This window comes from Oncorhynchus tshawytscha, linkage group LG03 (genome assembly GCF_018296145.1).
Source record: "Oncorhynchus tshawytscha isolate Ot180627B linkage group LG03, Otsh_v2.0, whole genome shotgun sequence".
NCBI lineage: Eukaryota > Metazoa > Chordata > Actinopteri > Salmoniformes > Salmonidae > Oncorhynchus > Oncorhynchus tshawytscha.
The window spans coordinates 8,411,735-8,437,840 of record NC_056431.1 but is presented as its reverse complement, the minus strand read 5'-3'; the positions used below and the strand labels follow the sequence as shown (position 1 = coordinate 8,437,840).

General features: G+C 41.8%; 1 protein-coding gene and 1 long non-coding RNA gene across 2 annotated transcripts; both read left to right on the top strand.

Annotated features, from left to right (window-relative positions):
• Positions 1–1,422: 1,422 nt before the first annotated feature.
• Positions 1,423–6,672, top strand: rps19 (ribosomal protein S19). The gene is made up of 6 exons (XM_024391092.2): positions 1,423–1,484; positions 2,396–2,466; positions 2,557–2,657; positions 2,865–3,048; positions 5,558–5,612; positions 6,603–6,672. Exons 2-6 carry the CDS (start codon positions 2,396–2,398, stop codon positions 6,645–6,647), a joined length of 456 nt encoding a protein of 151 aa, XP_024246860.1. The 5' UTR covers positions 1,423–1,484; the 3' UTR covers positions 6,648–6,672.
• Positions 6,673–17,150: 10,478 nt separating this feature from the next.
• LOC121841386 lies at positions 17,151–25,090 on the top strand. The gene is made up of 2 exons (XR_006080387.1): positions 17,151–19,456; positions 22,545–25,090. It is a non-coding gene; the product is annotated as an uncharacterized LOC121841386 (long non-coding RNA).
• Positions 25,091–26,106: the final 1,016 nt, after the last annotated feature.

The following is a 26,106-nucleotide window of genomic DNA, read 5'->3' as shown; positions in this document are numbered from 1 at the left end:
GATCTGGATAAAAGCGTCTGCTACATGACTAAAATGTAAATGTAAATATAAGTCTATGACACTTCTAATCTGTCCTCTGTAAACCTTCCCTCGTTATTTACCTCCCTATCTCTTCCTCTCCCTCTATTCTTCTGCGCTGACTGACAGAATAAACTCACATTCATAAACCGTCATTACCCTCTCTGCCCACCTATCTCCTGGTTGTGTCTATACAAACATATCAATTGTATCAATGTTGAAGCAGTGCTAACCTTTCCACCCGAGCTGTGCAAAGGTCACCACAAGCATTGTAAATAAGTAAATAAAAAAGACCAAGGTTATAGTTAACACATATACTCGCAGACACACACACTCAAGTCAACCGAACATGTGCAAATGCACACACACACACACACACACACACACACACACACACACACACACACACACACACACACACAGAGACACTCAAACGTGTGTAAACATAATGGCGCTGATGGAAGAGATGATGAACAGAGAAAAACAATTGAGAAAAATAAGAGAGGGACAGGGAGGGCAAACCTTTATCTACCGAAGGGTTTGGGCATTGTTCTGTAAAAAGAGCCCATGTCCACAACTATTTCTAGGATAAGAACTAATTAAGCAGCATTGTTTTTTTTTGCACATTTTTTGGCATTGTTTGGGAAATAAAGAACGATTGTTGCATGCAGAATTCAAAGGAATTTGATCATAATCTCTGACAGTAGGCTATTTGTGGAAATCCCATAAGAATAAGATATGGTTTTATATAGTATGTATAAACTGGAAGTAGAAGCCTAATTGTTGTTGTCCATTGGTTTACTCCAATTAGGGGAGGGATGGTAGGGTTAGGGGGAAAAAAAATAAGGAAAATATATATTTAAACAAATATATGTATTTAATCTATATATTTACCCCAAAAATATGGAGGATTGAAAATGATGCAGACAATTACATTGATGGAGGCCACAATCTATCTGCAATATTAAAGCTGAATAATTAAGAATAAGATATGGTTACAATGCATTTCACAGATCTTCAAATACTGACAGGATATGTCGCAAGATTATTATTATAATAAAAACATCATTTTGAATTACAGCATCTTGGTTATTGCATTCACTGTGCAGACTATAGTAACATTAGATATTAGTATTCTATTGATGCAATAAAACAGTACTTCCATATACCACAAAAAAACGGCTAATTATTTCCTATTGCTGCCTCCAGGGCACGTGCCTCTTCTTTTGCAGACAATTTCATAATTCAAGGCTTTTGATTGTGATGTAGCCTTAACCTTGGGCACTGCAAGCTGCTTTGAAGGTTCTACTCTGATTGGGCTAGAAATTCATCAACAGGGCATCTTGTGATGAAAATACCGACGTACAGGGTGAGATCATATCTCGCGAGAACGAACGCGATCCGCCCGTTTAAACACGGGCTGGAAACCCCGTCTTACCCTCTTCCTCTCGCTGTCCACAAGCAAGGTAAAGGATGTCTGTTCTCTGGCCTTATTTGACCAACTGTATGACATTTTCGTGATAATTATTCTCCCATTACTGACCGCGTATACATTAAACGATCATTTAACAAATACAGTGTTTTCCGGAAATTCTACAGAGTCCTGTAGATGATTTAGCATATATAAAATTGCATGCGGCACTCGCACATACCTTCCAGTGATGGCTGCCCCCATTCCTCTGCGTTGAGGCCTAAACATTTCGCGTGTTGTTTGTCCATTTTAGACAAGACAATTATGTTATCTGCGCTAACGGTGTCTTCCATTTGAATGTGTTACGCTCGTCTGGTGTTGATTTGTGATCCTTATACTGGCTGGATTTCTGCCTCGAATTTCTGATGTGGTTACAGGTCTCGGGGTTATACTGAGGTTCATTGCTAGCGTTGTGGCTAACTCCAGACAGTTAATTACCATCACATTTTATTTAACGGTAGCCGGTTTGTTGGTGAGCACTTGCCCAACTATGCCTTGATATCAGTTATTTGCTTAAATTGGACTTCAGATCATTCAAGATTTTGCACTGAGGGATTTATGTTATCACGATGTGCATATTTTCAGTCGCCACTCTGACAGGAAGGTAGGTAGCCTCTATAATTAGCTTGCCAACTGAAACATCTTACTAGTTAGCTAGGTAGTGATGTTTGCAGAAACTATCAATAGTAGTGTATAGACGTGTAATAATCATCAGTTTAACTTTTCTGATTATTGGGGCGGTCGAGTCATCCTATCGTCTGCACATAACTTAACGTTAGTTACTTGAGTAGCTAGGCTACATATTGGATGTGCTCAGGACCTCGATCTACCCAGGACATTCGTTGCAGTCTACAACCAGTATTCATGCATTGTACCTCATACTGAAGTTCTCTACCTCTCTGGCAGATGCCTGGTGTCACAGTGAAAGACGTCAACCAGCAGGAGTTTGTCCGTGCCCTGTCTGCTTTCCTGAAGAAGTGAGTCGCATACATGTGAAGCCATGTTCAGTTCTTGCTTAGGAATGCATTGAGCTTTTCTGAGTGACTAACATGCTTTTCCTGTTCCAGGTCAGGAAAGCTGAAGGTCCCAGATTGGGTGGACATTGTCAAGCTGGCCAAACACAAGGAGCTGGCCCCCAGCGACGAGAACTGGTTCTACACCAGAGCTGGTATGATTTTGATCATTGACATTCTTCCCTTCAGGACTACCTGTCTGCTCAGGCTGTTAGTGTAGTATGGTAGATCCAGTCTGTTATTGGCATTGGTTTAGACCCAAATTGCCCCAATTATTTTCCTCACTGTTAGTACAGGAGTATGGAACAAGGTCACTGTGACTCTGACTAGCAGTGGTGTTAACCCCTCTTCTTCCCTCCCAGCTTCCACAGTGCGCCACCTGTACCTGCGTGGGGGTGCCGGTGTGGGCTCCATGACCAAAATTTATGGTGGTCGCCAGAGGAACGGTGTGTGTCCCGCCCACTTCAGTGTTGGCTCCAAAAACGTGGCCCGCAAGGTGCTGCAGGCCCTCGAGCTTCTCAAGATGGTGGAGAAGAACCCCAACGGGTGAGTAGAACCACGCTGGTTAGGACGTTCCTAGACACTGAGCCAAGGTTGACATTCTCATTGGTCCTTGTGGTTAGGATTAGGGAAAGCAAACCAATCCTACATTTCTACTTCTATTGAGAACCGAGTGAAACACCAGATATGAGCTGTTTTAGTCACCTAGTCCTGGACCCAGAGCACCGCTGGGTTGTGGATTATACATTCCGTTTTCATGCAACTCTTAACAAAGACCAAATGTGTTGCTAATATTTTTCGCTCCTTAACCTTTTTGTGCCCACTGAACAAAACCGTATACAGACAAAGCATCTTACAAGTGCTCAATTTCATTATCCAGATTCCATGCAAATAACAAATGTACTATTGTGATCTGACCAGGCTCGTTCAGATTTGGTAATTGATTTTGTAGCATTTTCTGCACATGGTTGGGCACATTTCATCTTCGTCTTGTAATGGTGTCATTGCCAAAGTGTTCCCGTCTCTGGTGTTAGTCGACCTGTATAAGGGATGTTGATGTTGCCACTAGAGGTCGACCGAATACTCGGAATAGCCGATTAATTAGGGCCGATTGCAAGTTTTCATAACAATCGGAAATTGGTATTTTTGGGTGCCAATTTCCGATTATTTAAAAAAATATATATATATATATTTTTACATTGTTTTATACCTTTATGTAACTAGGCAAGTCAGTTAAGAACACATTCTTATTTTCAATGACAGCCAACATTTCCTAGGCCAACTGCCTTGTTCAGGGGCAGAAGGACAGATTTCCACCTTGTCAGCTCGGGGGTTTCAATCTTGCAACCACACAGTTAACTAGTCCAACGCTCTAACCATTGCAGTCCACGAGTGGCCTGCCTGTTACGCGAATGCAGTAGAAGCCAAGGTAAATTGCTAGCTAGCATTAAACTTATCTTATAAAAAAACAAATCAATCATAATCACTAGTTAGATTTAGGGATGCCACCCGTTAGATAAAATACCAAACGGTTCCGTATTTCACTGAAATAATAAACGTTTTGTTTTCGAAATGATAGTTTCCGGATTCGATCATATTAATGACTAAAGGCTCGTATTTCTGTGTGTTATTATGTTATAATTAAGTCTGCTTTGATAGAGCAGTCTGACCAAGCAGCAGCAGGCCCGTAATCATTCATTCAAACAGCACTTTCGTGCATTTTGCCAGCAGCTGTTCACAAGCACAGCGCTGTTTATAGCTTCAAACCTATCAGCCTAATGGCTGGTGTAACCAATGTGAAATGGCTAGCTAGTTAACTGGGTGTGCGCTAATACTGTTTCAAACGTCACTCGCTTTAATATTTGGAGTAGTTATTCCCCTTGCTCTGCAAGGGCCGCGGCATTTGTGGAGCGCTGGGTAACGATGCTTCGAGTGTGGCTGTTGTCGACGTGTTCCAGGTTGGGGTGAGGAGAGAGACGGAAGCTATACTGTTACACTGGCAATGCTATAGTACCTATACGAACATCCAATAGTCAAAGGTATATGAAATACAAATGGTATAGAGAGAAATAGTCCTATAAATACTATATTAACTACAACATAAAACCTCTTACCTTGGAATATTGAAGTCTCGTGTTAAAAGGAACCACCAACTTTCATGTTCTCATGTCCTGAGCAAGGAACTTCAACGTTAGCTTTTTACGTGGCACATATTTTACATGGCACATATTACTTCTCCCAACACTTTGTTTTTGCATTATTTAAACCAAATTGAACATGTTCCATTATTTTTTTGAGGCTAAATGGGTTTTATTGATGTGTTAATTCAGTATTGTTGTAATTGTCATTGTAATTGTCATTATTACAAAGAAATACATGTTTTAAAAATCGCCCGATTTTAATCGGTATCGGCTTTTTTGGTCATCCAATAATCGGTATCGGCGCTGAAAAATCCTAATCGGTCGACCTCTAGTTGCCGCCCTAGTCATACTGTTCTGTTACTGCAGGCCAAGTCTTGGTCCGACAGCTTTTACCCCAAAGCCATTAGACTACCTGAAAAGCTAATCAAATGGCTAACCATCTGCATTGCCCCCCCTCTTTTACGCTGCTACTCTGTTTCATCTATGCATATACATATTACCTGGACTAACCGGTGCCCCTGCACATTGACTCTGTACCGGTACCCCCTGTCTATGCATATACATATTACCTGGACTAACCGGTGCCCCTGCACATTGACTCTGTACCGGTACCCCCTGTCTATGCATATACATATTACCTGGACTAACCGGTGCCCCTGCACATGGACTCTGTACCGGTACCCCTGCACATTGACTCTGTACCGGTACCCCCTGTCTATGACCTTTCTACGGTTATTTTACTGCTGCACTCTTTGTTACTTTTTACTTTCACTTATTTTTCTTATCTGCATTGTTGGTTTAAGGCTTGTAAGCATTTCACTGTCAGGTCTACACCGGTTGTATTCGGTGCATGTGACCAATAAAATTTGATTAATGTGTTCTGTTGCTGACCGACTGAACCTCTTGTCTCGCAGTGGTCGCAGACTAACTGCCCAGGGAACCAGAGATCTGGACAGGATTGCTGGCCAGGTGAGGCCCTTTCCTTTACTCCACCAACAGTGTTTGGTTACTTTTCTTCTGGGGCGCCCATGGGTTGTACAGGCCTGGCCCAGACAAAGGCAAAACAAATTGGTTAAATCAGGACCGTGGGATAATTTGGTCAAATGGGGAAGGGGGACTTATTTTGTCGAAACTAGTAACATTTCAGTTATTGGCCCATCGCTCTAACCGCTAGGCTATCTGCTGCCTTGCCTGGCTGGAATAAAGGCTTTATATCCACATGGCTCACCGGTACCTTAACGTATCAGGCCTGTGGGCCCTTACCTAAAAAGTAGACTCAAACATGTTTTGTTGCAAAAATAAGTTTATTTCATCACTAAAACATGTCACCCTGCACTTTGATGGTAGAACATCCCACAGTGCATGTAATGAGAGCATTAGCACAGTGTTGCCCAAGCATTTTGAATTAGGCCAGCTGTCCTTGGTCTAGCTATATTCTCTAACTTTGCTCCTGAGCCTCACAGCCTGCATAATGAGTGTCATTCTTAGTTTTTTTTTTTCTGTGGCAAAAACAAACAGCAGCTCAGCCCCTGTCGGTAGCAATCTGTCTGCCTAAGAGGAACAACGGTGTGACAATTCAAGGGTAAACAAGCAGAGGGCATTTCATGCTGACTGAATCCACCGTATGGTGCAGCTTCTCCCTCTTGATCCTTTGTGATGAGCTGAATTTAGATTCACAAACCTGGCCCTCCCTGGCTGTTACATGGTGTCATCGCTTTGCTCCCCCTGTGGTGTTTTTGATGGTTTAGAAATAGTTTTTATCCCAAGGAGCCAGGTATGGCATGTGTTGTTGTGACATGACTGGCGCTCCTGTGGGTTCCAGTGAAGTCAATGTCCAAGTTTTATTCCAGTGTGATGTGGGCCTCATTACTTTGTTAGATCGAGAGCCTACTTACTCACTGGAGTAACCTCTGAACAAATCTGCAGCACTAAATGTCTTGTTTTGATTTGCTTCCCCAGGTTGCAGCTGCGAAGTTGCCCCCGAAGGCTGCCCCCACAGTTTAATAAATATTTTTTGGAGAAGGTGAAATCTTGTCTCTGCTTCTTTCATACCTGATCAGGTTGCATTTGACCAACAATGGATGGAACCTCTGGTTGGGTTTATGGTTTTGCATACCAATGTTAGATATGGAACCTCTTTGGTCTTGATGTCATTGGGGAACTGGATTGAAGTGTAGGAGTTTTTGGTATGGCAGTCTGTTTAGTCTACACAATGTGGTTTTTGTTGAATTCCAAAACTTCCAAAATATTACTCGCCTCATGAGCTTAGTTCAATTCTTACCCTATCATAATGGTAACACAAACTATTTGTCATTTGAGTTTAACTGCATAGTTTCAAAATATCTGTCATCGTGGTCTATGGGCTGCTAGTTGTCCGACACCGGCCATGGGAAGATTCTTACGTGTATGAGAATATGGCTTGATGCGACGGTGCCATCTAGAGGAGACTGAAGACTACTACAGCTCACCCAGCAGAAATGTCTCACAAGTAGGAGTTTGAGTGCTGTGCACAGTCTGTTTCCTGTCAATGTGATTTGGACTTCCTGAAATGCACAGTGATGTCCTCCAACTACTGGAGGAAGAGGTGATGCGAGCTGTTTTGAGCTCTAAAATCTGTCATGGCCAATCTGTCAGAAACAGTCTCAGAGAAGCTCATCTGCATGCTCGTCCTCACCAGTGTCTTGGCCTGACTGCTGTTCGGTGTCGTAACTGACTTCAGTGGGCGAATGCTCACCGACTACTGGAAGTGCTCTTCATGGATGAATCCTGGTTTTTACTGGGCGGATGGCAGACCGCGTGTATGGTGTCAACGTTGTGAACAGAGTACCCCATGGTGGGGTTATGATATGAGCAGGCATAAGCTACATACAACGAACACAATTGCATTTTATCGATGGTAATTTGAATGCACAGAAATACCTTGGCGAGATCCTAAGGCCCATTGTTGCACCATTCATCCGCCTCCATAACCTTATGTTTCAGCATGATAATACATGGTCCCATGTCGCAAGGATCTGTACCCAATTCCTGGAAGCTAAAAATGTCACAGTTCTTCCATGGCCTGCATACTCACCAGACATGTCACCCATTGAGCACGTTTGTGATGCCATGAAACATTACATTCAAATAATGTAGGATTCCATTCATTCCTATGGAGAATTCCACCTGAGTCCAATATGGCGGACTCTGGCTTCAAAGCTTCCCATTGGCCAATGCATAGCGTTTGCAATTATAGTGTTAATATACATGATTGTTCCAGACTGGCTGCCTCTTATAAAGGCATGATGGGTTTTTACCACTTTAAGTCAATATCTGTATTTCCTCAGTCATTAAAATACACAGGCCCAATGCTTATGATTCCTTGCCACCTATTTGGTTGCCATCCAAAGATATGACTTGTCTTTATGGTTTCTCGTGCTAGAGGTGGAACAAGACATCTTTTCATTTGTATTTATTTAACACTTGGAGGCAGGACTGGACAGGTGTTAGCATGGCAAAAGATGAACTAAACCCCTGCAATACGACATAAGCAGAGGATTTAAGCTAATGCCTTATGAGATGGCCCTTGTTGTACCTCAGACACCAGAGAGCGACACAGTACAGGGAATGTTTTCACCTATTGGGTTGCCATCCAAGAGATGACTGACTAGTCATTATGGTCTCATGCTAGAGGTGGAACAAGACATCTTTTATTTATTTAACCTTTATTTAACTAGGCAAGTCAGTTAAGAACAAATTGTTATTTACAACGACGGGCAAACTCGGACAATGCTGGGCCAATTGTGCGCCACCCTATGAGACTCCCAATCACAGCCGGGTGTGATACAGCCTGGATGCACTGAGACATGGTTTTCAGTGCATTTTCACAACCATGTAACTAGGAACATTTGTTTTTTGGACATTTGTGAGGCTAAAATCTCTGACGCAATTACGCAACAATTTTGTGCTGGGTTTTCCAGATTAGTGAGACAAGGGGCCAGATTCAATCAGATCACGATGCACGTTTTAAAGGCAACGTTCCCACGTTCGCGGAGAAAACATTAATTGTAAATGTTGAATATGTCAGCAAAATCTTTTAAATGTCAGTTGTGCTATAACGTGGATCTTCCGTGGATCTTCCTAATCAAATGATTAGGCTACCACCATGATGTAAAAGTTAAAACAGCCATATGATCATTTCATTCTGTTTAATGAATTCCCTTTTTAGGATTTAGAGATGGTGTCATAGGCCTACTCCAGAGGAGGCTGGTGAGGGGAGGACGGCTCATAATAATGAATGGAGTGAATGTAATGGTCTCAAACACATGGAAACCAGGTGAAGGGTAAACATGTCCTTGAGTGATAGGGAGAAATGTGTGGAATGCACCAGAAGAGGTGAGTGCTGTTTGTTCACTTGCTACTGTTAGACAGAGGCTCTGTCTATCACCAAGCGGCTCTGCTAGGCTTTACTCCCATCTCCCATTGTTCTCAGTATGGAGGGAGAAAGAGCTTGCTTTTAATGGCAGTCTTTTATTCTGGCCTTTTATTTGTGTATATGTGTGTGGAGGGGGGGGGGGCAAAGAGATAATTACCGGTGTGGTCCCCAACAACAGCAATTACCACTGTGAAACAATGATCAAATTAACTTAATGCATATCATAGTGTTTTAGCCATTCAGTACTGTAGATAGGAGGTGGCCGCACCTACTCTTGGCCTGAATAGAAAACGCTGACAAAATGGATGTAGTCTGGTACAATGCTGGGTCTGCATGAGTGTGTGTGTGTGTGTCTTGCTACTTGGTTTCTGTGTGCAGTCACAACTGATCTGTCATCTTGTGTTTGTGTTTGGGGCAGGTGGTGTTAACTGGCAGTGTACCGCCCAGCCAGCCCGGCACCGTGTGTGTGTGTGGTACTGCCCCCAGCCGGTGTGTGTGTGTCTTTCCTTTGCTCGATTGGTGGATTGCTGCCTCAATCCCCCCCACCTGTCACATAGGGTGGGGTTAGTGGGGTGGGGGTTGGCTGAGAGGGAGGGCACAGAACAGATGCTTTTTACACAGACAAACACAGGTGATGACTTGGCACCGGGACAATGAGTCTCTCTCTCTCTTTCTCAAAGAAGAGATGAGGAGATAGAGAGGGACCCTGGAGAGAGAGAGAGAGAGAGGGACCCTGGAGAGGGAGAGGGAGGGTGGGGGGGAGCCTGGAGAGAGAGTGACCCTGGAGAGAGAGAGGGACCCTGAAGCGAGGGAGAGAGAGAGGGACTCTGGAGAGAGAGAGAGACCAATTAGGATCTGGCTAAAAATACTTGAATCAGTCATAGAGCCCATTGCCCTTTATGGTTGTGAGGTCTGGGGTCCGCTCATCAACCAAGATTTCACAAAATGGGACAAACACCAAATTGAGACTCTGCATGCAGAATCCTGAAAAAATATCCTCCGTGTACAACGTAGAACACCAAATAATGCATGCAGAGCAGAATTAGGCCGGTACCCACTAATTATCAAAATCCAGAAAAGAGCCGTTAAATTCTACAACCACTTAAAAGGAAGCGATTCCCAAAGGAAATCTTTGACTATGTACAGATTCAGTGAGCATAGCCTTGCTATTGAGAAAGGCCGCCATAGGCAGACATGGCTCTCAAGAGAAGACAGGCTATGTGCACACTGCCCACAAAATGAGGTTGAAACTGAGCTGCACTTCCTAACCTCCTGCCCAATGTATTTTGAAAACAACCCCAATTTGGATAAACTCCCCTATCTACTGGGTGAAATTCCACAGTGTGCCATCACAGCAGCCAGATGTGTGACCTGTTGCCACAAGAAAAGGGCACCAGTGAAGAACAAACACCATTGTAAATACAACCCATATTTATGCTTATTTATTTTCCCTTGTGTACTTTAACCATTTGTATATTGTTACAACACTGTATATATATATATATATACATATATATATATATATATATATATATATATATATATATATATAATATGACATTTGTAATGTCTTTATTGTTTTGAAACATCTGTATGTGTAATGTTTACTGTTAATTTTGATTGTTTATTTCACTTTTGTATATTATCTACCTCACTTGCTTTGGCAATGTTGACACATGTTTCCCATGCCAATAAAGCCCCTTGAACTGAATTGAATTGAGAGAGAGAGAGAGAGGGGACCCTGGAGAGAGAGAGAGAGGGGGACCCTGGAGAGAGAGAGAGGGGACCCTGGAGAGAGAGAGAGAGGGACCCTGGAGAGAGAGAGAGACCCTGAAGAGAGAGAGAGAGAGAGAGACCCTGGAGAGAGAGAGAGAGGGACCCTGGAGAGAGAGAGAGAGAGGGGGAGAGAGGGGGAGGGACCCTGGAGAGAGACAGGGTGGAAGTAGAATAAAGAGTGGGGGTAAAACAGCAAACTTGTCAAAGGTGATTAAGCTGTGTGCCTGTTTGCTGACAGAAAACACCACCCTACCTATCTGGAAATCTAAATACTGGCTACTGGGCTATTCTAACCCCCTACCTTCCTCTTTCTCCTCAGGTGTCTCTCTCTCTGTCGCTCCCTCTTCCACTTCACCCCCCCCATCCTCTCTGAATTGTCTGCCATCTACCCTTGCCATTCCTCTCTTGTCTGGCCCTGTCTTCTGAAAAGCCCTGCCATTCCTCTCCTGTCTGGCCCTGTCTTCTGAAAAGCCCTGCCATTCCTCTCCTGTCTGGCCCTGTCTTCTGAAAAGCCCTGCCATTCCTCTCCTGTCTGGCCCTGTCTTCTGAAAAGCCCTGCCATTCCTCTCCTGTCTGGCCCTGTCTTCTGAAAAGCCCTGCCATTCCTCTCCTGTCTGGCCATGTCTTCTGAAAAGCCCTGCCATTCCTCTCCTGTCTGGCCATGTCTTCTGAAAAGCCCTGCCATTCCTCTCCTGTCTGGCCCTGTCTTCTGAAAAGCCCTGCCATTCCTCTCCTGTCTGGCCCTGTCTTCTGAAAAGCCCTGCCATTCCTCTCCTGTCTGGCCCTGTCTTCTGAAAAGCCCTGCCATTCCTCTCCTGTCTGGCCATGTCTTCTGAAAAGCCCTGCCATTCCTCTCCTGTCTGGCCCTGTCTTCTGAAAAGCCCTGGCACCATATTCCGTCTTTGCTTTCTGCTACTCTCCAAAGTTTATTCCCTTGATATGTTCATTATCCATTATATAAATCATTTTTAATCACATCTTTAACATGCAGATTTATGTACATATTCAGGAGGTTGAGAAACACAACGGCCAAATTAATATAAAGTCATTATGATTACAATGGCCTGAATTAATGAGTATTATCTCTGACAACTAGAAAATTTAAGATAATGGCTTGTCATAGAGAATTAGTATTTTTGACCGAGAGGGTGTGAAACTTTGATAAGCCAATTGAATGGCCTGTCTTAGTGAGATGTCTTTGTGCTGAGTTCTGTGAGTGTCCCTTTGGGGTTAATCACACACTCTGCAGCCCCCCTCTTTAGATGACACTTTGCTCCAATATGCTGTTTGCGTGTGTGTGTGTGCATGTGTGTGTGTCTGCGTGTGTGCGTGTGTGTGAATGGTGGGGGTTCACAAGGTTAGAGAGCTCATTTGGGGTCCCTTTGAGGCGATTGTGTGTTTGTCCCCTGTTCCCTCACTTCTCCCTTCTACACAGTCACCTCTGACCCCAGCCTCTCCTCTCCCCTCAGGCAAATTCCAATGCTCCCTCTTTAGCCTAGATCCCTGTTTTACTCCTCTCTCTCCCTCCCTATATATGTCTCTCTTTCTCCCTCTCTCTTTCTCTCCTTTGCTCCATATGTCTTTCTACAGCCTCCCTTTCACTGTCTCGTTCCCTCTCACATAAAGAGGGTTCTGTCTTTGTCCTTGTAACCAGGAAGCACTGTTCGTGTATCTTATCCCCTGAATGGCCAGATAAACATGTCTGTCCTTCAGAGTCATTGCCCCACTGTTCCTCTGTGTGTGTGTGTGCGTGCGTGCATGCGTGCGTGTGTGTGTGGGCACCCCTGTCTGTCAGATGAAGAAGGTCGAAGAAGAGCTTGAATTCAGTCCAAACTTTGTCTGCTTTCAAATCCTCTCTTTCCCATGTTTTATCTCTGCCTGTAATATACTAGAACTCATTAGGACCACCTTCATAGTATTCTACTCTGCACAATCTCTGCAAATGGTAATGCAGGCAATGATTTCCTGAATGATGATCATTACCTTGTATGCACTGTACATAGCATCAGTAGAGGCCATAAACGTTGCATTTGGGAGGTATTCAGACCCCTTGACTTTTTCCACATTTTGTTACGTTACAGCCTTATTCTAAAATTGATTAAATAAAAAATGTCCTCATCAATCTACACACAATACTGCATAATGACAAAGTGAAAACAGTTTTTTTAATGTTTGCAAATGTATTTAAAATAAGTTTTCAGAGCCTTTGCTATGAAACTCCAAATTGAGCTCAGGTGCATCCTGTTTCCATTGATCATCATTGAAATGTTTCTACAACTTGATTGGAGTCCACCTGTGGTAAATTCAATTGATTGGACACACCTGTCTACATAAGATCCCACAGTTGACAGTGCATGTCAGAGCAAAAACCAATCCGTGTGGTCAAAGGAATTGTCCGTAGAGCTCCAACACAAGAACACAGTGGCCTCCATCATTCTTAAATAGAAGAAGTTTGAAACCACCAAGACACTTCCTAGAGCTGGCCGCCCGGCCAAACTGAGCAATTGGGGGAGAAGGGCCTTAGTCAGAGAGGTGCCCAAGAACCCGATGGTCACTCTGACAGAGCTCCAGAGTTCTTCTGTGGAGTTGGGAGAACCTTCCAGAAGGACAACCAGCTCTGCAGCACTCCAGCAATCAGGCCTTTACAGAGAGATCCTTGATGAAAACCTGCTCCAGAGCGCTCAGGATCTCAGACTGGGGCGAAGGTTCACCTTCCAACAGGACAACGACCCTAAGCACACAGTCAAGACAAAGCAGGAGTGGCTTCGGGACAAGTCTCTGAGTGTCCTTGAGTGGCCCAGCAGGAGCCCGAACTTGAACCCGATCGAACATCTCTGGAGAGACTTGAACATAGTTATGCAGCGACGCTCCCCATCCAACCTGACAGCTTGAGAGGATCTGCAGAGAGGAATGGGAGAAACTCCATAAATACAGGTGTGCCAAGCTTGTAGTGTCATACCCAAGTAGATTTGAGGCTGTAATCGCTGCCAAAGGTTCTTCAACAAAGTAGAGAAAAGGGTCTGAATAGTTATGTAAATGTCATATTTCAGTTTTTAATTTTTAATACATTTGCAAAAATAAAAAACTGTTTTTGCTTTGTCATTATGGGGTATTGTGTGTAGATTGATGAGTAGGATTGTTTTTATTCAATACAGTTTAGAATAAAGCTGTAACAACAAAATGTGATAAAGTCAAGAGGTCTGACTACTTTCTGAACACACTGTACATATAATGATATATGGAAATCACTGTCATGTTTTAATGCTACATTTAATGTCATTCATAAGATCCCTCCGATCCTTTACGTGTCTGTAGGCCTATGTAGCAATAGTAATAGTCTTGTATTTAATGATATATCTATTCCACAAGACCCCTCAGATCCATGGTAATGGCCTTGTATTGGATGACATATGGCAATCATATGACTCGTCACTGCAGGGTAGTTTTGACCATTGACACCAATCATAAGCCCCTCACTGTTCCCCCCCATTACCAGCAAGCCAGACGACAGGCATCCATCTTAGATCTTACAGTGGAGCTTTTGGAATGGTCTGACTCTCCCAGTGGTTGGTATAACAACATTACGCTAACATTATGCGTATGCCTGTGGGCCCTGGGCCAGTGCAGTAATGAAGAGAGGGTCATGGTTGCCTGCCTCATGATGTATAAATTGTTCATGGGCCCAGCGTCTCTCTCCCCTCCATCAGACTATAACAGCTGAGACCAGTGTTCCCTGCTACTGTACTGCTACTGATCTGCTCTGCTCTTACCAGCCTCGCTAGGACACTGGAATCTCATGAATACAAATGCGGTTAAATGGCATCCCCCTAGACATTGTGTGTGTGTGTGTGTGTGTGTGTATATATATATATATATATATACACTGCTCAAAAAAATAAAGGGAACACTTAAACAACACAATGTAACTCCAAAATCACATTATTCTGTGAAATCAAACTGTCCACTTAGGAAGCGACACTGATTGACAATAAATTTCACATGCTGTTGTGCAAATGGAATAGACAACAGGTGGGAATTATAGGCATTTAGCAAGACACCCCCAATAAAGGAGTGGTTCTGCAGGTGGTGACCACAGACCACTTCTCAGTTCCTATGCTTCCTGGCTGATGTTTTGGTCACTTTTGAATGCTGGCGGTGCTTTCACTCTAGTGGTAGTATGAGACGGTGTCTACAACCCACACAAGTGGCTCAGGTAGTGCAGCTCATCCAGGATGGCACATCAATGCGAGCTGTGGCAAGAAGGTTTGCTGTGTCTGTCAGCGTAGTGTCCAGAGCATGGAGGCGCTACCAGGAGACAGGCCAGTACATTAAGAGACTTGGAGGAGGCCGTAGGAGAGCAACAACCCAGCAGCAGGACCGCTACCTCCGCCTTTGTGCAAGGAGGAGCAGGAAGAGCACTGCCAGAGCCCTGCAAAATGACCTCCAGTAGGCCACAAATGTGCATGTGTCTGCTCAAACGGTCAGAAACAGACTCCATGAGGGTGGTATGAGGGCCCGATGTCCACAGGTGGGGGTTGTGCTTACAGCCCAACACCGAGCAGGACGTTTGGCATTTGCCAGAGAACACTAAGATTGGCAAATTCGCCACTGGCGCCCTGTGCTCTTCACAGATGAAAGCAGGTTCACACTAAGCACGTGACAGATGTGACAGAGTCTGGAGACGCCGTGGAGAACGTTCTGCTGCCTACAACATCCTCCAGCATGACTGATTTGGCGGTGGGTCAGTCATGGTGTGGGGTGGCATTTCTTTGGGGGTCCGCACAGCCCTCCATGTGCTCGCCAGAGGTAGCCTGACTTCCATTAGGTACCGAGATGAGATCCTCAGACCCCTTGTGAGACCATATGCTGGTGCGGTTGGCCCTGGGTTCCTCCTAATGCAAGACAATGCTAGACCTCATGTGGCTGGAGTGTGTCAGCAGTTCCTGCAAGAGGAAGGCATTGATGCTATGGACTGGCCCGCCCGTTCCCCAGACCTGAATCCAATTGAGCACATCTGAGACATCATGTCTCGCTCCATCCACCAACACCACGTTGCACCACAGACTGTCCAGGAGTTGGCAGATGCTTTAGTCCAGGTCTGGGAGGAGATCCCTCAGGAGACCATCCGCCACCTCATCAGGAGCATGCCCAGGCATTGTAGGGAGGTCATACAGGCACGTGGAGGCCACACACAGTAGTGAGCCTCATTTTGACTTGTTTTAAGGACATTACATCAAAGTTGGATCAGCCTGTAGTGTGGTTTTCCACTTTAATTTTGAGTGTGACTCCAAATCCAGACCTCCATGGGTTGATAAATTTGATTTACATTGATAATTTTTGTGTGATTTTGTTGTCAGCACATTCAACTATGTAAAGAAAAAAGTATTTAATAAGAATATTTCATTCATTCAGATCTAGGATGTGTTATTTTAGTGTTCCCTTTATTTTTTTGAGCAGTGTATATAAAATCCATCACCACTGCATCCAGGCAACATGTTTCCCTCATTGCAACCAGACACTTCTATTTTAATTCTAACAATAGAAAGAAACACATTGCCAAAGTGCGTAATGTAATGATCATGTATAATTTCACAATAGTATGGACAGACAGGACTAGATGCAGAAATATCTGTTTATCCTTGTGATTGCATTTCTCTACATTGTCTGATGGCAGCGTCCTTTCTGGCCCTATGAGTGTCAGACACTTCTAAATCTATGAGTCAGTCAATGTCTGCCTCCAGTCCCGTCTCTCTCTGTGGTTCAAGGCCAATGGCTTGGGTTTAATCAGGTGAAACATGTAAGTAACACTGTGTCAATGTGTCAGTGTCTGCCTGTGTGTGTTGCAGGGGTGGGTGGGTGGGTGGGTGGGTGGGTGGGTGGGTGGGTGGGTGGGTGGGTGGGTGTGTGTGTGTGTGTGTGTGTGTGTGTGTGTGTGTGTGTGTGTGTGTGTGTGTGTGTGTGTCCTATATCCTACAGACAACAGATAAACATGCTCTGCCTCATTGCAACCACACACGTCTCCTTTAATTGTAACAATAATATCAAATAGAACCAGATGCAGCTCATTCGACCTCTCCCTTTAAATCATCTAGCAGTGTCAGACTGTATCTGCCAATATGTGTGTATGTCTGTGTGTGTGCTTTACAATATCACAACATAAATATAAATGAAATAAATAAATATTCACACTCTGATAAAATAATTTATATGTTTAAAGATAATGATTTAATAATTCTACCCGGAAATTTAACCATTAGGGATTATAGGTTATGTAGCATGTATAAGGAATAATTAAAGTATTAAACATAAGTCCAACTAGGTTGGACTGGGAGGAAGAAAAATGTGTGTGTGCCTCATAAAATACCGAGAACAATTCAACTGTGTTTGAACTGACCTGGCTAGAACTCTGAGAAACTTATGATAGGACAGGGAGTACTTCTCAAGGTTTCCCTAATCTCGGGGGAATGGAACTGTTGGCTGGGTAGTGATACACAGTGGTGTTGGAGGAAATTAATAAGGTCAGTAATCTTTATTCTTGATTAAGGGGGAATGACTTAAATTATCATAGGGTGGATTTAAGTTGTTCTCAGATTGAAAGTCAACTCTACAAATAGGCTATGCTTGGAGCGACATTTTAGTTCAAAGTCCTATAGGAACATCGATTTACTGTATATTCCTACAGTGATCACTGTATACGGGTGAAAACTAGTGTCAGATCGAGCGATGAATGGACGGGGGGGTCTTTCCCGGTTTTTAGTAGTCTGTGTTCTTGATAGTGAAAAGTGATTGTGTGGTTGAGGTTCCGGGGAAGAAATGGAACAGGTGATTTTATACCATCAGCTTTCAAGAATAGACACTGCAGGATTGGTTTTGGGACTGGCCTCGGTCCATTTGTTTTCGGTCAACTTTACAAGTAGGCTATGTTTGGAGCGACATAGTTTAAGTCAAAAGACCTATAGGAACAGTGATTACTGTATACGGGGGAGTTAAATGTCAGATTGAACAATGTATCCAGCGGAAAGACAGTACAAGTGACCCCATAGATATATAGTTCTTGATAATAGACACTGCAGGTTGGTGGTCTTTATTTAGATTATGGGGAACAATTGAGTTGCTTTTCCGTTGGTCATTTTCAATCAACTCTACAGATTAAGCTATATTTGGGGCGACATTTGAGTTCAAAGTCCTATAGGAACAGTGATTACTGTATATTCCTACAGTGATCGCTGTATACGGGTGAAAACTAGTGTCAGATTGAACGAGGAGTGGACGGAGACTCTTGAGACTCTGTCTATTTGTCCTCGGTCAACCCTACAAGTAGGCTGATTTGGAGCTACAATTTTAGCAGAAGTCCTATAGGAACAGTAATGTATTGTATACGGGTGAGATTTAATGTCAGACTTTAGTCGATGAGGATTCCAATAAAGAGATATTAACCATAAGGTGTTAAATATTGGAATTACTAGGAGTGAGTAGATAAGGATTCCAATAAAGATAAATTAACATAAAGTGTTGAAGATTGGAATTATTAGGAGGGGCAGGAATTTATTATAATGGGTAGTAATCCCTCTAAACTGCTTTCTGAAGAGACGGAAGATTACCGTTGTATGAAACAAAAAGATCGAAGGAATGTAGATTTCTGTCCTAAATGGGAAAAAAGGTATGGTTTTGACGGACGCCTAGATGTCGAAAAGTTAGAATCCCTTATAAAACAGATACAAAGGGAGCGAGATTAATGAGAATCCTAAACTGAGGGAAAACGTTGTGCGTCTAAATTGGGGCTATTTTCTGTTGTCTAGATGTCGGAGTAACAAATACAGATAACTGTAAAAATGGTGAGCGCAGCAGTTTTACCAACGGCAATCCACGGTTCGGTTCCCAGCCGAGGCGGTTAACTAAAACTGATATTAGAGTGAAATTCACCTATTTGCATGTTTTGCCGGAAAAATATGGTCGCCAGTGTTTGTCTAAATATAACTGAACGTTTATTATGTGTTTTAGATTGAATAAAAATAAATAAAAAAGAAGGCATTAAAAATAATGGCGAGACAATTGAGGTAATACGCTATTTTGCCCAAAATGATCTGCGGGAATAATGTATTGAGATGGGAGTCGTATTTAAATAAATGTATCATAGAAGAGAAAGTCACCTAAAGTTAAATTTAGGGAATAACGGAGAGATACGATACAATTTCATGCTATAGCTATTTATGAATCGACTGACATATGATAAATTTTAGCACAAAACATGGTACGTTTAAATGTTAGGGTATGGTAAGTTGAGAAGTTGGGTTGGTTTTACTTTGATGATTAGAATTTAAAACTGAACGCAATCTGAATAGGGAATATATATTTTACAGAGGCAGGCAGATGTGTGATGACGTTTCACGTTGAACAACATCGTTCCTCAAATTTAAACAGAGAAAAGGGGTTGTGGCATTTAGAGGGAAAATGCATGCATTATAGCTTAGAGTTACTTTTCAAAAGCGGCCAGAAGTTCCAAATACATTTCTTTTAAAAGGAGAAGTATCGTAAAGATAGTCTGGAAAGATGCTACAGTTTGCAACAGAAGTGCTAGGCACTCAATGGGCTATATGGTGCAACACTTTGGACTATAAAATAGGTAAGAATAGTTTCATCGTGAAAAGTTGTGATTGTTTTCCTAGGTATTGATTTTTGGTTAGGTAACGCCAGGGAATTCGAACAAAAAGTAACGTATTCTAAACATGATCTGTTTTTCGTTGCGGGGGAAAAATAAAATGTCTGTCTTAAAGGGACAGTGCACGTCAATCACAGTGGTTTGAGTGTATGGCAGTGTATAACATATTTTGGGATGACAATTTGAAGATAGACTGAATGAGTTACATGAAACATCAAGAGATTTAAAACAAACGATGTGAAGGGATTATCAGAATTATTGGGTTCCCATAAAAGTTTGACCCTGTTCCCAGTGACAAGGTATTTTAAAGGTGTACACTCACATATGCTAGTATGAGTTTTAATTAGACAAGTGAATAACGTATTGGGAATGGAGTTGTAATTAAAATACTACGTCAAAGGCGAGACAGTTACTTAGAGCAAAATGGATTCTAAATGAGACAATTACGATTTATGCCCATCGAAATGTTTTTATAAAATTAGCGAATTTAGAGATATTGGGTGGGGTGGTAAATTATAATTCAGGATTTGAACAGATGTGATAAATTAGGTTTGGGTTATCGAACAACAATTATTTACAATTCATTGAAAGTCGTTACGGATTGGGCCAAGGTTGAGCGCTTGATGATGACGTCACTAGCGAAGCACTATTGGTCGCCACGGAAATTACGTTGTGAATGGGGGTAATGGAGAAAATTGTTTGACTGTTAATGTGTGTATTAGTGTTTCGAGTAACTTTTCAGAAGTTGATAAATTACAAAATACATTTTTAACAGTAATTTGAGAGTCGCCAGGATAGTCAGGAAAGATGCTAAAAACTAATCAGCTGATACGTTAGGTAGGCATCATAAGATTTGTGGCGTTTGTTTGGATTGAACTAGGCTATGGGAGAGAGAGAGACTGGATGTATGAATCGTAAAACATCGTGGTAATGGATTCCATGGTTGTGATTCCAGGTTTGATTGTTTATGTAACACCAGTGAATTTGAGCACTTTCCATTGTGTGGAACCATGTTAGGGTATTTAAAGTTTGAAAAGCAACCTCTATAGTAAAACATAATTACATATGTTTCGGGAAACTAGCTAGGTTGAATTTGGTTATTTGAGCTTTCCCCCTGATACATAAACATCTGTAACAGGGGCAAGTTGTTTTTCTTGAGGAACACGCAGATGGTGTTTTGTTTTATTGAGGTTTAAACGTGAGTTTCTGAGTAATTTTGTCATCTGAAGCATTATAGTAGTGAGTTTTTGTATAGTTTGGTTTTTGCTGATAAAAGTGGTTTGTTTATTGGTTACTGATGATTGGTTATTCTAGGAGTTGATTTAACTTAATTAAGCATTTGTTCTGGTGTGTTTAAGTAGGATTCTTCATACCGGGACGGATGGAATTTATCTAAAGGATGTGAGTTGAAGGAGCCAAGGGAAAACGCGTTTACATTTTTAGTAAATATCTGGAATTAGGATTTCTTACACTGAGAAATGTACGACATTTGCGGCAGAGGGGAAAAAGTAATACAATAATGTTATCTGGTTAATTGTATCTAAGGGTAGCATGTTCATTTAAGTAAACATATACATTGACGTTGTTTAAAACTTATGATTAATGATTTGAGTTAAAGGGAAATCATCATTAGGTTTAGTTTATAGTTCACTTTTGAGTTTCTGAATCGGAATTAGCATAGTGAATGCTAGTTAGGAGTGTTGTGTTCTTCTGGGAAAATTGATGTTTAGGTGTCTCAATTTTAGATGTTTCCTGGGATTATAATCTTGGGGAGAATGAGGCCATAAACGACCAAATTAAAACAGGTCTGCAAGTATATACAAATAAAACCATTGTTAGGACTATTTGTTTTAGTGCAAAGGTATTTTAAAGAGGCAAGCTCACATATGGAACTTTATGAGATTTTAGTTTATGAGTTTTAATTATACAAGTTAATTTTTTGATTTTATGACCTATTGATCTTATCGTGACTGTCTTCTGAGGTCTGATCAGCCTCAGGGGAGAGTCATTTGTATAATGAATGTGGTCATATTGAGTTACTAGTTTTAAGGTAAATTCATTAAAATGGAGTTTTGGTTAGGGGTTTAGAATTATTGTTTGAATCACTGAAGAGAAAGTGGTTCAGGATTCTGTTTTACAACATTAGCTGTGAAGTTTTTGAATTGGCTATTAATGATTTGGTATTGTAACTTTGAGAATAAATAGGGGAAGATAAGATACATTGAGGTTTGGATAGGAGATAGATTAAGCCAATAGGGCAGGGAATTACATAGAAAAATAAGTTACAGTTTTTAGGGGTGATAAATTACTGTAGATAAGGTATTCCACACTTTGCAACATATTAAATTTGTGTTATTGTCAGATAGAATACTGAGGGTCCCTGAAGGAAAGGGCTTGTTAGTGTAGGAAGGATTTTGATATGGTTAGCATTTATTAGACTTTGTTTGATTATTAGAAGTTTTTAAATAGTATTACATTTAACAGGAATATAGGACATCTGTGATGATTTAGGATTATTGTTAGGATTAAGATAGATTGATTAAGGAAATGTAAGGACTTTAGAGAAAAGCCACTCATAGACATGTTTTTTCTAAAATCAATGATTTTAGATAAAGTCAAACAGTTAGAAGCTTAGTGGTATTTGAGAGATATGAGAGAAATGGGTTACGTTTTAAATGGGTGAATATATATAGTTAAGAAAATATATAAGTAGCACAGATAGTTCTTAAAGTAGATAAGAAACTTGACAGAGTATTGTTACAGGATTGACATGAATGGACGCCCAAGGGAGAATTGGACATGTGGAAAATTAAAAGGGGCTCCTACATGATGATGTTAGACATTAGGATAATTTACTAATCTTACCTAAGTCATTGTTTAAGAGTAGGCAAGGTTGTTACCTGGGCAGAGCCAGGTAACAAAGGGGGGATGGGTAAATTGTGTTCTAGGATAGGATGTGACCTACGGGATAATTAACTAATAAAAACATTTTTTTTAGCTAATAAACAGAACAAATGAGAAACTGTTTGTTAACCAAACCTGTATGTCCAAGATTTTATGCACTACAGGTGAACTACAGGTGAAGTCACTCAATCCAGTCCCAGAGGCTTGTTGGGGGGACCATACCAAGGACTCCTGGTGACAGCTAGCTGAAAGAGCTACCCGGATTCATATCGCACTGCGGGAGGGTAAGACACATTGACACTGTCAAACAATAACAGAATTCGAGAGGAGAACTGGAATTAACAGAATTCTGGGGGCCATCTCTCGAATGAAAAATACCTTACCTGTCCTTTCCTCACTGTTGTTGTTCATAGAAGTGAAGATGTGTCTGGCTCTTGCTAAGTGATGTGTTCTCGGGGAGAGGGTGGGGCTTCACATGGAAGCTGTTCGTCTGAGCTGTTTTATCGTGGGTGACATATTCCTGATACAGCACGTCCTACTTGATTATGCAGAGAGTGGTAATTTGACCCATGGTTTAGACGATGAGGATTTTGTTCCAAAATAAGCATAAGAGATCCCTAGATCTGGGTAGACAGGAAGTTAGAGTAGAGGTTGGGAAGGATCTCTCAATGGAGTTTTATGTAGACCAAAATGGAGTCTCTAACTACATGACAGTCTAGGACTCTGAGCCATTATGGCATATATCGGTGCAGGTTCCCATATTGATCGTGGACACAGGTCATAGCTCATTTGGAGAGAGGGCTATATGAATCCACTCGCCCAGTATGGAAGAAGGTAGAGTAGAGTGAAGATGAGAGTTTTTGATTGTAATCAGGAGAGAGGGATGAATTGCATAAAGATACGCTTAACCCTTTAAACAGAAATGAAGGAGAATCTAGGGTTGTAGTATGGATATGACCAGGTCTTGGTCGACACCCTAGTACGGTTCTGGGTAGAGGAGTTTGGGCCGGTATGGTAAAGCTGTTCACGAAAGCAGGAATGCCAGATAATGACAGTTGTATTGATTTGCACTATTTAAATCCCCAGGTTCCTCCCTTTACAGTGACCGTAGGAGATTATTACCGTTTGGCCCGGTACAGTACTCTTGGGAAATTATGTCAGGGCGAGGTTTTACCAACAGATTGGACAGGATTATGCTCCATTGTAATGCCTTTGACACTCATTCAACACCAAGACATGAAGTATAGCCAAATGGGAGAAAAGAGCTATTCCATCCGGGTCTCTTATTGACTAAGTACACATTGATAACATTGGGGTTCCAAGGGGGGTGCCAGATGAGTCAAAGCAAGAAATCAGATCCTAGCAGGGTTAGAGTTAAGCATTTCCGTGGGGTCTACTCTCATAAGAACGTGGACTGGATTAATTATATTTATGATAATCAACAGCGCTTTAACAAGTATACCAGAGATGCTATTAAAGGTTTTGTAGAACAGACTGAAGTAACCAGCTGGATGGCTTGGCAGAATAGAATTGCATTAGATATGTTAATGGCTGAAAAGGGAGAAGTATGCGTGATTATCAGGACCATGTTTGTGCTTACATCCCAAATAACACAGCTCCGGACGAATCAGTGCCCGAAGCCTCAGCTGGTTTGACCACCCTGGCTCACGGGTTGGCAGAAACTCTGGGGTGGATACTTCTCTGACTGATTGGGTTTTGATAGTACGTTTGGAAAATGGAAAAATGTTATGATCACTGTGTTATGGGCTACATTCACCTGTGTGACTGTTTTAGTTTTAGGGGGCTGTTGTCTAATTCCCTGTGTATGAGGCCTTGTTTCCAGAACTCTGGAGAAAATGATGACTCAGCAGATGATGAGATATGGGCCGATTCCAGGTTCTGAACCGTGGAGGACTGAATGTATGACTACAGAACAAGTGGACGAATCTGGATCTTTTATTTGTGGGGAATTTATATTTGATGAGACTATTTTTGAGATGAAGAGGAATTAGATTGTACTTTGTTTCAATGATTAGACTGTTTTTTAATGAAGATTGTAACGAAAATCCTGATAAGAAGAGTTATGATTCTGATGTAGGTTTAAAAACAGTTGGAGTTAAGGTTAGATTTGATTAATGATGGGTGAAGAGTCTGATAAACCTTCATAATAAGGTTAATTATAAGTATTCGTATGATAAATCTGATAAACCTTTATAATAAGGTTAGTTATAAGTTTGTTCATATTTTTGTTTTTTTATGTTTGATGAAATTATATGTAGATTTGAATGTATAATATTTAATCAAAGGGAGGATTGTTGGAGGAAATTATGGTTGAAATGATTAATTATGTATACATTTCAATTAGAACCATTTATTCTAATACTATTATGTTATGGTATGAAATGTATGGGTTCTTGGTTAAGCTGTTACTGAAAATGTAAGTAAAACAAATTAATTGTCTGTACCTTGCGGGTTTAAGGGAGGGAGAAAAGTATATCTTTTAGACAGATTGGAATGTTTGTTTTATGAGGGGAGTAGAAGAAGGTCTCCAGACCTGAAGACACTGCGCTATTGTGGGGATCGGAGAGAGTGTGTGAAACTGATGATGTCATTTTATGTTCTCTCTTTATAATGTAATGTTCTTTGTATATTGGGTCAGTACTCATCAAGAATAAATGCTGAACTTGTTTTTAAGACTGGTCTCTTGCTAATTCATGCAAAATGATAAACTTACAACTTATTATGAGATAGATAAGAGTGTGAATTTGGTTTTGGCTACAAAACATATAGGAATTTAGAATTCCTCTAACAAGTGGTGAGAACTCTGGAGAAGGATACAACTCACCTACTGTTCGTGTGTATGAATGTGCGTAGGATATCTACCGTTTGTGTGAAAGTATGTGCGTAATTAAGGAACATGGTATAAAATGGATGTCTTTGTATAATGGACTTCAGAACGTTCTCTGAATAAACTGTACTAACCTTTTGCATAAGCTGAGTCTTTGCCTAATTATTATTTTACCCATGGTCTTACAAACCTCGGGGATTGGTCAGAGCTATTGATTTTTAGTTAATATCATTGGGATTGAAAATTCTCGTGTCAGCTTGGTCCTTCGAGACGGATTTCAATACCTGTTTTCTGTCGTCCCGTGGGAGCGCCGAAACCCGTGCACGGACGGATCAGACATCCATAAGTCAAAGACCTGACCTCTGGAAATTGAGGTTCCATTTCAGGCCGGTGGCAAACTGGTACGCGACAGAAAACGGTGATGAAATCCAACCAACTTTGAAACTTCAGCTGCAAAAAATAAGGTCTGTGCTTTTTATTCACAGATATACAGGGGATAATATCTGTATGATTGCATTAAATGAGGTAAAGGAAGGGGTGGTGAAGATATCCCTCTAGTGGTGTGGGGGCTGTGCTTTGGCAAAGTGGGAGGGGTTATATCCTTCCTGTTTGGCCCTGTCCGGGGGTGTCCTCGGATGGGGCCACAGTGTCTCCTGACCCCTCCTGTCTCAGCCTCCAGTATTTATGCTGCAGTAGTTTATGTGTCGGGGGGCTAGGGTCAGTTTGTTATATCTGGAGTACTTCTCCTGTCCTATTCGGTGTCATGTGTGAATCTAAGTGTGCGTTCTCTAATTCTCTCCTTCTCTCTTTCTTTCTCTCTCTCGGAGGACCTGAGCCCTAGGACCATGCCCCAGGACTACCT